Source organism: Fistularia commersonii, chromosome 1 (assembly GCF_037954325.1).
Source record: "Fistularia commersonii isolate RoL2024-O1a breed Wild chromosome 1, RoL_Fcom_v1.0, whole genome shotgun sequence".
NCBI lineage: Eukaryota > Metazoa > Chordata > Actinopteri > Syngnathiformes > Fistulariidae > Fistularia > Fistularia commersonii.
Window position 1 is genome coordinate 26,650,902 of NC_141284.1, and position 13,987 is coordinate 26,664,888.

At 38.4% G+C, this 13,987-nt stretch overlaps 1 protein-coding gene across 1 annotated transcript; it reads right to left on the reverse strand.

Annotated features, from left to right (window-relative positions):
- Positions 1 to 94: 94 nt before the first annotated feature.
- slc18b1 (solute carrier family 18 member B1) lies at positions 95 to 11,348 on the reverse strand. Its single transcript, XM_086157409.1, has 14 exons — positions 11,232 to 11,348; positions 10,089 to 10,216; positions 7,914 to 8,009; positions 7,441 to 7,514; positions 5,467 to 5,614; positions 4,495 to 4,651; positions 4,258 to 4,394; positions 4,057 to 4,158; positions 3,873 to 3,964; positions 2,642 to 2,737; positions 2,467 to 2,541; positions 1,805 to 1,898; positions 1,404 to 1,450; positions 95 to 916 (listed from the first exon to the last, which is right to left on the reverse strand). Exons 1-14 carry the CDS (start codon positions 11,281 to 11,283, stop codon positions 856 to 858), a joined length of 1,359 nt encoding a protein of 452 aa, XP_086013535.1. The 5' UTR covers positions 11,284 to 11,348; the 3' UTR covers positions 95 to 855.
- Positions 11,349 to 13,987: the final 2,639 nt, after the last annotated feature.

A 13,987-nucleotide genomic window follows, 5' to 3' on the forward strand; every position in this document is an offset into this window, starting at 1 on the left:
TATTTAAGGGGAAATCTCGGGTTAAAATACCCTATTTATTGACTCATTCATCTAGACCTGCCTAGAAAGAACGCTCCCATGTTGCGGTCACTGCTGTTTTGTAAAAGAAATACTTTTATTTTCTGTTATTTTGATTCCTATAATTCAATTGATACAGATGGACCAATTTTACGTCACGTATAAGCGTCATGCAACAACTGATTCAAACAAACTATACAGTAAACACAGGTACCTGAATATCCTAAATGTACATATACACAATATTCTCTTCAAACTTTAAAACAGTGCAAAGGCTGCCATGAAAGTAAAAAAGGCACAGTCTCACCAGCTCCAGTGGAAAGTTACGCCCTGCCCCCGATTCGAACCCAGCCCTGTGTTACGCGACACTCCTTAGGACTTGAAAGATGCGTCTCCTCCGACTTAACGGCTGTGAAACGCTTGTTCTGCTCATGTTGGCTGTTTCTGCAGGCTATCAACATGTTTCACTTCAAAATGTGAAATCACAGTCTTGGGATGGAGAAAAACATAATGTACATTAAACCCAAAGACCTGGGGAACAAAAGGGCCATTTGCTCTGTGATTTGCACTTTGAATGTCCGGCAATTATACATAGTACTAAAAATGTACCTTGAATGTCCCGTGCTAACTATTGTACCGTATGTTTTTTATGGTATTTTTAATACTACTCAGTTGTATATAAACCATCTTCCGTAGAAAGATGGTTATAATCACTGCCACATCCTCATATGGCTCTGAGAAGTTACAAAACAATAAGAATTAATCTAATACATTTAATATACACAGAAAGCCGGAGCATCATGTATCGTATGACCTTGTGCATCCGGCTGCGGGGCGTCATTCGGCCAGGAGGGGAGTGCTCTCCAGCTTCGGTCTCCTCGTTCTGTCCGCCCCAGCGCTGAAATTAAAACAAGCGCTTGTCACACACCATATTTAATATCGTTCTGAGTTTTCAGAAATCCAAGCGACATCTGAATTTAGAACACAAATCGAAAAGGGAGGAGTTGTTGATATCACACTTCCAGCAATGACGGCAACAGAATGAAAATATCAAGATGCGAATCACTTGGAACATTAAAATGTTTTATTACAGAAGCTGGAGCGATTCATCCAGCTTGCAGATCTAGACCCTCTTCCGCAATTTTACCAAATTTTCTCAGAATTAATTTTTTTTCTGACCTCAGAATTCAAGCTTTCAAAGAGATCAATCAATCAATGTCAAGTCAAGCAGGTCTGATTGGAACAAAAAAAAGACATGATTCCCAAATAAATAAAAATTATTGTGAAAAATTGTGAAAAACGATAAATACAAGTGATCCATAACCGTTAGCAAGATTCCAGACAGACAAAGAGATAGAATGTGATAAATGGAACATGAGGCTTACCTTTGTCGTACTGAGCTCCAGATGTAATACTGACTCAGTAAAAAGGCCTGAGGGCAGTGAGGGGGAAAAAAAACAAAACAAAAAAAAAACCAGTTACGCACCATGACATGCAATTGACTCGCCTCTTTTCTGACCTCTGAATGATAACCCAGCTGAAAATCATCTTTCCATCCATATAATCAGTGTAATAAGAGTGCAGCGGTGAGCTGTAAGGCCGCAGAATCAGCCTGTAACATGCACAACAGCGCACGAGTAATGGACAATATACCATGGCGATAAGGTCTTAGGCTGAGCTTGGATGTGGAATTCACCAGAAAACTCAATAAAAGAAGAAATCTGGTCGATTTTTCACCGTGTCCATCCCCCGCACGCCCCCACATGGACCCAGAAGTGATACTTACAGCCAGGAGGGCCAGGGAGCCCTGAACCGCAGCCGCCCATTCGAAGCTCAGGTGCTGCGTGATGAGGCCTCCAACCATGGGGCCGTAAAACATCCTTGGAGAACATGTTGAATAAGAGAGACAGTCGTGGCACTGCTACACCAGAGATCCGTGCAGTCAAAGCCACCATTCACAAATGGCTTATTTCAGCCTGACATGTCACCAAAGATAAAGGTTGGAAATTGCATGAGGGGGGTATTTTATTTTAAAGTTTTTTAGCTTATAAGCCAATTGGCCAAAAAACCTTTTATATTAAATTATATTATTGTTTGTGACACTGATTATGAAGCGGTAATTGAGATGAGATGAGATGAAATGAGAGCAACTTTATTTATCCCAAAGGATATTGTTGTGCCAGAGTTTCAAGCAAAAACATAACAGTAATAGATAATAGTAGGAAGGAGGAAGAATAAGAAATACAATGAAATATGAACTGTCTTAACTGTTAACTACAAAGATTTGAAGATTCCCTGCGGCTGAGGGAAGAGGAATTAAAAAGTCTGATAGCCATAATTGATGAGTCTATTGGATATGAACAAATAAATAAATGTAATATGATAGCAATAATCAGTGGGAAATTACCTTAAAAGTAATGAAATGTAAATTATCCCCTGAAGACTTACCCCAGGCACCAAACGGCCCCGAACAGCCCCGACACCATCCCGAGAGTGCCGAGTCCCTCTTCAAATCCTTCATCACTGCAAAGAGAGATGGGAACAATTATTAATTGCGATTCACCTTTGCATTTGGGAGGATATCAGTCACGGATACGGCGATGCAACATGTGAAGGGACTCACTATACACATGTGATGATCTCAGGAAACGTGGGGATTGCAGTCATGCCCAGGGAAAACCCAATTACACCGAGCATGGTGACCACCAGCCACAGCTGACTGCACATGCGATAGACACGCCACAAACATGGGAAAATACAAGTTAATTCCATTAGGAATCTGTTGCGGCATGTGATTCAGCACGTCGCCGACTGCAGCCGGCCAGCGAGGAAACTGCTAAGATTGTTTATGTAAGAAATCTCAGGTGACTGAGTAGAACTGCAGCCGGTGAACAAAAAGGACGGCTTTACTGTTCCAACAGGTCGACGTGTTTAAGGCTTGTTGCCGGGCAACTTCACAGTGACAACAGCAACACTCCCTGCCGATACAATAACTGAACTGACTTGTCCTTGGTTTCCATGACTGCCTAACTTTTTTAAGTTATATTTCATTCTAACTGGTAACTGCTGATACAAGAAAAATGCTTCTAAGATAAAATTTTACTATTTTCACCACAGGCTGTGTTGCACAATGTGCCCATGCAGGCTAGATTAAAGAGTAAAATTAGTGCATAATTAGATTACCGTAATTTCCAGACTACAAGACGCAACTTTTTTCACACGCTTGGAATTCAGCGGCTTAAACAATGATCTGGCTAATTTATGGATTTTTTGGGGGCTGACAAGCTTCACGCCGCCAAAACATTTAGCCTTGTCACATCAGACCGATGACATCGACGGGAAATTCTGAGGCGCTTCAATCGTGATACTGACGAAGACGACTTAAATGGTTTTATTGCGCAGGAGGAAGACTAAGATAGCGATCAGCAAGAGAAGGACAAAGCTTATCCTTGTGTTATTTATTATTAATCTTTTTCATCAGCCATGTTTCAGGCACCGTTCGGAAAAAAAAACATATCCAGTACGTATTTGTGAATGTTATCAGTATGTATTTAAATAAAAGTAAAAAAACAAAATGTTTCTGTGTAAATATGGCATGTTACAACGTGGACACCAGCGGCTTATAAACAAGTGCAGCCTATATATGTACACAGTTATTTATTTTTAGCCGGTGTGGCTTGTATTGAGGTGCGCCCAATAGTCAGAAAATGATAGCATTTAGCAAAAATGTAATACTAAATACAATATATTTGTCAGTGTGTGATGTCTGACAATCTGAAATATTACAGAGACAAACATCTCACGTTCACAGTTGAAAAACAGAAGCGCGGTGGGTCTGGCGAGGGTGAACTCACTGTGGGATGTTGAAAAAGGGTGCAGGACCCAGCAAAAAGAAGCCGGCCCCTGTGGCGATGCCTCCGCACACCATGAACCAACTCCTCGTGGCCTAAAAGAACATGGTTTTGTTCAAAATCAATAACCCACATCGGCGTCAAAGGCAATTTGACATTTCGTCATGGCGGCGGAATTAATACTCACCGGGTATTTGTCGGTGAAATACCCCAGCAGGGGCGAAGCCAGGCAATACGGTAACGACAAACCAAGCATGATGAGCCCCACGTAACCGGCGGAGAGTTTAAACTAGACACATGAAAGGAAAGGAAAAAAAAAAAAAAGATCAGTCATCGTAAAAGTCAGCTCACTTCCTATGTAGTGCATCCTTTGGGGGATAAAAATCACCTTTTCAATGGCAAACAGGGACAAGGTGGCATCGATGAAGCCCAGGCCGGCGCTCAGAGTGAATATGACGAAGCAGAGCAGTACGATCTTCACGTGGGAGAGGAGCCGGAAGAAGGAATCCTTCGAAGGATCGGCCTCTGACTCGGGAGAAATGAAGAGAAGAACTCACGGGTCACGACCCAGGCAGGGAAAGAAATAAAAATAATTGCAGATTAGCTGTCACACTGAAAGTCCAACCGATGGATGGCAGGATGTAGATGTTGAAAGGAACCATAATCAAAAGGAAACATCCAAGAAGCAGGAAAGGGACTTCGTATCCGAACGACTGGTAGAACCAGCCTCCGACTGGCGGGCCGAGGATGAGGCCGAGACCCGTGAAAATCTCCAAACTCCCCTGAACAGACAAGAAAACAAGTATTTACAGGAAAAACTGTGGCGCGTCATTGGACTGATAAAGGACCCCCCAAAAACTATCCCAAGTTAAATAATCTATTCTGCACTAGGGAACACCAGACCCAACTTTTTTCTATTTTGAGTATCTGAGCCTTATTCGCCATTAATTCATTTTTTTAAATTGTCTACAGTTTGGTCTTCGTTTGTATAAATGGAAGTCATGAAGTTCAGTCTAATCAAAAAATCTCTCCGAAACAAGAATTTTACTAATAGAAGCAATTCTATGGGGCAACCTCTACCAGCTTAAATCTCAGTCAGATCTGAGCAATGAGCAGCAACAGCAGCTGTGAGCAGCAGTCCCTCTCCTTTTATACACACATTATATATATATATATATATATATACACACACATATACACTTATATTATAAATAAACACAGATATACATATATACACATAGATATACACACACATACATATATATCTACACACACATAAAAACATATACACATATATAAATATCTTCTCCTTTCGGCTTATCTCTTCAGGGTTCGCCACAGCAAACACACACACACACACACACACACACACACACACACACACACACACACACACACACACACACACACACACACACACACACACACACACACACACACACACACACACACACACACACAAGTGCTGGGTTATATTTCCACTCTACCGGAGGGAACACGATGCACAAAAAAACCCCAAGCTATAATGCCTTTTTGTCTGCTCGTGATTCGGGTGCCTAAACAACATGCCAGTCAGACGAGTGTTGTCTGCACTCACCATAACAGTTGCAACATTGTTTGGGAATATTTTTGCTGTCAAGGCAAAGGAGGAGGTCATCGCGCCGGCAAAGCCCACAGCGTCTAAGGACCTCACTACAAAACACAGTGTAATGAAAGTGGGACCTGAAGGAACCCTGTCCAGCAGTCTGTGGAAAGAAAAACAAAAGGCAAATATTTCAAGTCAAAACACAAAGACGGATTCAAAAGGTGTTTTTTTTTTCCCTGTATTAACATTCACACAGATAAAGTAAACCACAGTTTTCACTGTGGCAAAAGATTAACAATACACATTCAGGACTCATCAATTTTGGTGACAATCAACAACAACAAAAAAACAAAAACAAAACAGAAAACAGCAATAACTCCACATTGACGGGTTCCAGTGCTTCTGGCCTCGCATACTTTAAACAACTGCAAATTAAAGTGCTTTTATTTCGACTGTCGTTTGCCTGGATGTTGGTCCCTGGCACACGTGGGACTAACAGAGCAGTAACTTCTTAATGTAATACAAGAGAATCTCATGGATGACCGAAGAGTTGCAGGGCAGGGGGGAGGAGTTGAAACTGGTGGAGATTTTAAAGCAACCAGGAGGACCTGCTTCTGTCATCACTGTCCCAGGTAGTCAAAACTTTAAACGTCTCCCGCCGTGGATGTTTGATTTAAACAGGCCTTTTAGCACAGAATTCTAAGATACATCATGCTTTGTGCATAGAGGAAACGCTTCCCTTTGGTTTTCTGCTGCAGACCCACAGATAACAGCTCTACTGTCAGCAACTTTCATGAAAAGACTAAAACCGCTGGTCTGTCTCAGTTCTGTCCAACTTCTGCTTTTTCCCCCCATTGGAGGAAATATACGATAGCATTCACACATCATAAAGGTAGCGATAGCATATCCTAAAATAAAACAGAATGGTATCAACATAGGATGAAAATATGTATACATGGATTAAGATGGATATAACGATATGTATACAGAATGGGATGTATAGAATGTCTGTACACAGCATGAGATGGATTGAAAACAGAATCGGGGTGGAAGGTAAATACGCCGATGAGATAGTAAATCAACTTACAGACTGGCAACGAATATAAGGTTTTGAGGACGGATAGAGAGGAGGTATAAGGCTTTTTTAACTGAGGAAACCGGTGCCAACAGTCCTGGGAGCCGCTGTTCTCACGGGTTCAGTTCAGCGCTTGTTTACATTCAGCGATCATAACTACCGGTACGTGTCGAGGTATAGATAAGCACTTGGATTTGTGCAAAGATAGCTTGAATCTATGCTACGCTAACAAAAAAAAAACAACGGCTAATTTCAAATTGGCAACGCTCTGAGGGAAATCAGCATGACCACATTCTTGTCAGTATGTCTACTGACATGAAGTCCATTATTGATTTCATGCTCTCTTCCAATTATTATTAACATTCTTTTCATTTGATTGTGATACAAATATACAAGAGAGGATTTTAAAAAAAAAAAGGATATTCAAATGAATGTGGTCAAAAGCAAACATAAACAGTCGTGCATTTCTCAATCCAAGACCTGTTTCCAGAGTGTGGTCTTCTGTGGGGAGTGTGTGAACAAGTTTCCATGACAGCAGAGGATGCTTTTCTACATCTGGACAGCTAAACAGTAGTTTTCTGTGTTATGTTGGCAAAGAAGCTTGGGAACCCTGACAGAATGTGTGGAAGAGATACAATAAAAACATTCAGACAGGTTTTCCCTGCTGTAGCTTTTGATTTGACTGATGGGACTCCTCTTGCTGTGCTAGAATAAACAAGAATACTCCCAAATACACGCTCTGATTGCAGTTGGATACGAAACACTTCTGTCTGTTGCTGATCACACATATTTAGGATTTGTATCGCAACAGGGTATTATTGTCAGCGTTTTTACCTCAAGTCAATGAGGACGCCGTAAATAAGGGTCTATTGTAACTTGTCACATGACCAACACACAGCGCACACACTTACCCAAACAGAATAGTGCAGCCTGCTGACACAAACAGTCCCATAACCAGCATGAATTTTGCTCCGATTTGCACGATCTGACACGAAGACAAATGTTAACAAGCAAGAGATGGAAGGAGTAAAGGTATTAGAGCCCAGCTGATTATCAGCTGATGAAAGACTAACAGATTAATTGAGATGTTTTAAGATTAAAAATCCCCTGATCGAGATTTTTCATTTTTTTAGAAAAATACACAATCTATTTGTCTAAATGGATGTTAAAATACCTTTTTTTCATGGCTAAAATAGGAATAAAGTAAAAAAAATAATTTTGCACTGTGTTTGTTCTTGATACCTTAATTCATTTTACTGACAGCACTACAGGGCATTTTATATCAAGAATATCAACTGACTGATCATGTTTATCACCACACATCAATATCTCTGTTCTCAGCAAGGAATCAACTCGGCTCCAGAAAATATTGATACACACTTACATATCTACCCAGGATCAACGAACCAATCAAATTGCAGGCGGCGTAGCAGCTGAATATGAGGCCAATTACGGTCTGACTCGCTCCCTTTGTCACCGCCTGTGAAGGAATATTAGTGCAATTACACATCAGAGAAAAATCCTGCAGGATATAGTAACATGACTGTCTTTCACCGTCACGGATAGTTAATGACTCGTAATAACTCGTCTCGGCTTTACCAAGCACTTATCGCATCTGGCTTTACCGAGCCCCTTCGTCGAGGGATGCAGAGATGGGTCTGAGGTCTGACTGTTTGATACTCATTAGCCATTTCATAAAATCATGAAATACGCATACTAATATTTCTTTTTGAGCCTGATTCGACTGCTGTTACTGATTTCTTTTTGATGTGTCGCATCAGTGAGAGTTTTCTTTTTAAGTTAAGATTATAAAGAAAACTAACGTACAAAAATATACAGGTCCTTCCCAAAAAATTAGCATATTGTGATAAAGTTCATTATTTTCCATAATGTAATCATAAAAAATAAACTCATATATTTTAGATTCATTGGACACCAACTGAAATATTCCAGGTCTTTTATTGTTTTAATACTGATGATTTTGGCATACAGCTCATAAAAACCCAAAATTCCCATCTCAAAAAATTAGCATATCATGAAAAGGTACTCTAAACGAACTATTAACGTAATCATCTGAATCAGCGAATTTACTCTAAACACCTGCAAAAGATTCCTGAAGCTTTTAAAAACTCCCAGCCTGGTTCATTACTCAAAACCGCAATCATGGGTAAGACTGCCGACTGACTGCTGTCCAGAAGGCCATCATTGACACCCTCAAGCAAGAGGTTAAGACACAGAAAAGAAATCTCTGATGGAATAGGCTGTTCCCAGAGTGCTGGATCAAGGCACCTCAGTGGGACGTCTATGGAGGGAAAAAGTGTGGCAGAAAACGCTGCACAACCAAGAGGTGACCGGACCCTGAGGAAGATTGTGGAGAAGGGCCGATTCCAGACCTTGGGGGAGCTGTGGAAGCAGTGGACTGAGTCTGAAGTAGAAAGATCCAGAGCCACCGTGCACAGGCTACAGATGCCGCATTCGAGGAGCGGTTTATACTGAATGAATGAATAGGAAAACACTTCTCGGCACAGCATCTGTAAACTATTCATACCAATCCTATTATGATGATTCACTTTGGATTTGGCCAAAAGCAAGTTTTTTTTTTTTAACTTACCCCCCCAATAAAATACATTAAAAAAAAAAAATGAAATCAGTGCGCCTAATCTTGTGAGGCTGGTTTCTATCTGCAGTCTTTTGGTACAATTAAATCAAATTATGAATCAAATCACAGATGGTGGAATGCAATATAAAGGGCTGTTGCAGAAAATTAAAATATTGTGATAAAGTTCTTCATCTTCTTTAATAGCATTACAAAAACAAAAATGTCATACATTCTGGACTCATTACAAATCAACTGAAATATTGCAAGCCTTTTATTATTTTAATATTGCTGATTATGGCTGAGATCTTAAGAAAACTCAAAAATCCTATCTCAAATATTAGAAAATATTAGAATATCATGAAAAAGTTTTTTTTTTTTCCTAATTGCATTATACAAGATAAAGAACTTTATCACAATATTCTAATTTTCTGAGACAGTCCTGTATATTGTGATTTCTGCTGTGACTGACTAACCGTGACCCAGACAGTATTTAATGGACTGCTTTTATTTGGAGAATTTCTCCTCTTTCTTGGGGTCTCGGCCCGATGTCTTGCTCATTTTCATTCAGCTTCATTCTGGTATTTCCTTTATTTCTTGCAGATTTTTAATATAAAGAAATTACTTTTTATAATCCCCCCCCATTATTTTAAAACCACATGTCTATGTACATTTAAGGAAGAAGTGTAAATTTGCTGTAAATGAATGAATATATTAATAATAATAATAATAATAATAATAATAATTTTTTAAACAACAAATAGAAATATCTGCTTAGATGTCAGGATCCTGGGAGTAAACTTAAGAGGAAAAAAGAAAAAAAAAATGACCTTCTCCGACAAAATAAATATTCTATAAGTACTGCCCAACCCTTTAGGGACATTTATAAAAAATAATAATAATAAAATAAGTAAAAAGGTCATGGGAGCTTTGATTTTTCCAAACATTTGTGTCAGAACTGACCTCTTTGGGGAAAAAGGGTCCGAGTATGGAGTAACAAATCATCGAACTAAAGTTGACAGACGCCATCGATATCAAGGTGAGAACCTGCTGGCGAGTCATCCGGCTCGGCGAGGCCGCTGCGGATTCACCTGGGAGGGTGAACCAGAGAAACGAAAATGTAAAAATAAATCAATAAAATACAACAAATAAATAAAAAAAACCACAGATAAATACATAGGTAAACAAATAATGGCAACTTGAATGAAGTTCAAAAAGGCACTGACAGGGTAGTTATTTTATTTTATTTTATTTTATCTTTTAAACATAAACAGTCTAGACAAATATACATATGTACAAATAAACATGGCAAGGTTGAATCGAATGTCAAAAAAACAACCGGGGAGCAAAGGACATTGGTTCTGTATGTAATCAGAAGTTAACAGTGTTAAAGTTTTGTGAGAAATATTTAATGCTAGGCAAAAAAGAAAGTAAAAGAAAATAATTAGATAAATAGATAGATAAGTAAAAAAATAGATAGATAAATAAAATAAAAAAAATAAATTGAAAAAAAACTGCAAGGGGAATATAACATATATTTAACTTGATGGTTCACAAGAAGTCTCAGACATCAAACTGTATATTTTTTGTTTTTTGGATTTTTAAGGATTTTTTTATATAATTCAAAATCGTTTATAAAGAGCGTAAACTTGGGGGAACACTTTTGTATTCTGTTTTTGTGAATGAAGAACTTGTCCAGGCCTAAAATAACATTGACACATAGTTCATCTCTTTTGAAGCTAAAAAGTAAACCAAATGTTATGTTATCTCTTGAGAAGGAAACTGGTGACGATGGAAAATTGTCTTTCACCCATTTTTGAGTTTTAGCCCAAAAGCCCTGTACTTTTTCGCATGAAAAAATATATGGTTTCAATGTTGTCTTCTCAAAAGGTACAAATAATATCGTCAATTTTAAAGCGTATAATTCCTTAGACGGGTAAATTCATAATTTTGTAGCCGAGAGGGTCGTTTAGACTGTTCAAGTTTTTAACAGTGACGTCAGGCTACGTCATGTCACGTCATGTCATTCAGCGTTAATTTGCCAAAAAAAAAAATTAATACATTAACAAGAAAATAACTTATATAATTTATAAGTGATTCACTCACCTCCTTGCGGGGGTTCCGAGTCCGGCTCCATTTCTCCGTGTTCTTCCCCCATGTGTTTCCCGTCCGTCGGTAAGGCGACGGTTCTCCCGAGTGTCGGTGGCTACCGAGAAGTTTGGCATACACGCGGAAATTACTCGTGTTAAGGGACACTTCCGCTTCCGCTCTGCCTTTCAAAATAAAAGCACCTTTTCTTAACAGTTTTGATCAGATAAATGAGAAAAATGGGAAATTCCTGTAGTTTTAATTCCGATTATTTGGTTTTAACTCGAAACTGGTGGCTGGTTGGAGTGTCTTTGAATCAGAGATTATTTTACAGGATTTATAAAATAATATCTTAATGATTACCTGTGCTCTCTGCTATTCGAAAAGTTTAGTTTTATCTTACTATATCATTTGTTAGAAGTGTGCTTGCTTCCTCAAGATGTTTTTTATTTGCTTTTTTTTATTTCATTATTTTTGTTCTCACTATAACAATAAAATGATATCACCATTTTTTTTATCCAGCTCTCAGCCCCATAAGATTCAAGAGTTTATTGTCCCATACACATTGTAGAAACATGTTTCCCCACACAGTGAGATTCCTACTTTGCTGTCCGTGGTGCGTTTAGATATGTATATATAAGAAATAATGATAGTCTAAACATTATTATAAATATGAATAGTGTTGGGAGTGCAGATAAGACATTTGAGTGCAGCTTGGTGTCCAATTCACAAAGTGCGGGTGCAAGGAGGAGTACATTTTAAATGGGCAGTAATTACATGTGCAGATGAGCACAGCACTGCTTGTGCAGAAAAAAGAGAAGAATGAGTGTCAGCTGCTATAACAGTATGATTATGTTTGTGTGCGCAGTTTTCCTTGAAATGATAGGAGAAAATAACAGCAGCCCAAGTAAATTATATCACAGTACTTATGCCTAATAGCAAGACGGTCAATTCTGGTTCAATTCTGTGAGGCGTTTGCATGTTCGCCTCACATCTGCATGCATGCACGTCTTGGGGTTCTCTGTTCTCCACATGAATGACAGTGAATAAGTTGCATGTCTCTAAATGTGGCCCTGTGATGGACTGGTGACGAGTCCAGGGTGAACCTACATCTCGCCCAACCATTGCGACCCTGAGCGCAGGATAAGTGGTAAAGAGAGATAGAATGACCGAATATAATTGAAAAAAGTGATGTTGCATTTGGAAAGCAGTACCCTGGCATTGCTTACTGACCACTGCATTAAAAACAGAGAAAAATATGACCATATAATAATAAAAAAAAAAAATAAAAGGAAAAAAAAAAAAAATTACAATACAGCCTTCTGGTATCATTTAATTTGATTGCTTCCGTCTAACAGAGGCCTGTCTCAATGTTCAACGACCTTTGAGAGAATAATTTTAATGATACCCCGGTGTCTAACTTTTGTTTAACTGCCCAGGGTTTTATTGTTTCAGCTGTGACTCAGCTGTTTTGTGGTAACCTGCAAAGATTCACTTCCTCTGAGTGGAATCTTTCAAATATTATCTGAAAAAACATTTTGGACACAGCTTGTCTGGAGCGATCTAAAAGCTGAAGTAGATGTAATTAAAAAAACCAAAAAACAATAGTAATAATATTTGAAGTGATTAATGTTTGAAACAGCGTATTCTTAAAATGAATTTTGAAATTTAAATTAAAAAATAATGTAAAATGTACTTGTTCTTATTCCTCTCTTTCCACAATACTGTAAAAATGATTTTTCGATTAGCACAAAAATATTCATATAAAAAAAAAATATGTCCATATATATAGAGAGATATACACATATATCTCTCTCTCTCTATATATATAGATATGATCATTTTACACATCATCTTCATTTGATCACACATTTTTTTGATAACACAACTGGGCCGGAAAGGAATTCAGCGGCCAGGAGACGACCCATAAGGACAAACAAATTGGAATCAAATTATTTTTATTACTATTTGGCCAGCCTATAGGTCCATGTCAAATGTAAACCTACGGTCACATCGTATTTGTTTTCCTTCACGAAACAGGAGAAAGGAAATAGAAGGCAACAACCTATTCATTATGCAGTATTGCTGATAACTGACACATGGCACACCTCTAAAGCTGCAATAAAATAAAACATTTATATGAGATATCTCTGTGGACTTTCATAAAATACTTTCATTTTCTGTAAAATAACCTTTTGTTACGGGTGGCAAATATTCAGCGCATTTGTTCCTTTGTACATTAGCACCACATATACCACATACATGAATCTCAGTCCTACTGACAGCTAATATTGACAGTTTATAAACACCTGTTATCGATACCTTTGCATTATTCATTTTCTCCTTCTTTTTTCTACAAGTGTAACATCTAGAAAAGAAAAAAAAAAATTTTTTTTTTTACATGTTTTTATTTTTTATGATATCAAACCAAAAATGAAGTAGAAAATTTGCTAAAATGCGCAAGGCATGGGCAGATTTTGCAAGCGTATGTTAGGTCATTTGCACGAGCAGCGGTGTATTTTCTTTTTGCGGGTACAACATCGGATCTAAGTAGGTTGCGTTATTGCACACAAGCTATCTATCTAAAGCGGCACTGACTCCCCGGAGGAGAAAACTACTGTACTTCACATTCAACTGCAACTTTTCACGTAGCATCATAAACACCCAGTGAAAACGACACAGAGTCTGGTGGAGATAAACTTCAGGAGGATTTCTGTTATTAGTATTTATCTCGATTACAAGTTTGTCTGTATTTGGCACAAACTGACCAACCA

What these genes read in the sequence shown, in the direction of transcription:
- slc18b1 (XM_086157409.1), bottom strand. Translation starts at nt 11,283, where the DNA reads ATGGGGGAAGAACACGGAGAAATGGAGCCGGACTCGGAACCCCCGCAA. An exon ending in GGGGCCGTTTGGTGCCTGGG is followed by an intron (nt 1,899 to 2,466) that starts GTAAGTCTTCAG and finishes ATGTTCTCCAAG; the next exon opens with GATGTTTTACGGCCCCATGG. An exon ending in GCTCCCTGGCCCTCCTGGCT is followed by an intron (nt 1,451 to 1,804) that starts GTAAGTATCACT and finishes CACTGCCCTCAG; the next exon opens with GCCTTTTTACTGAGTCAGTA.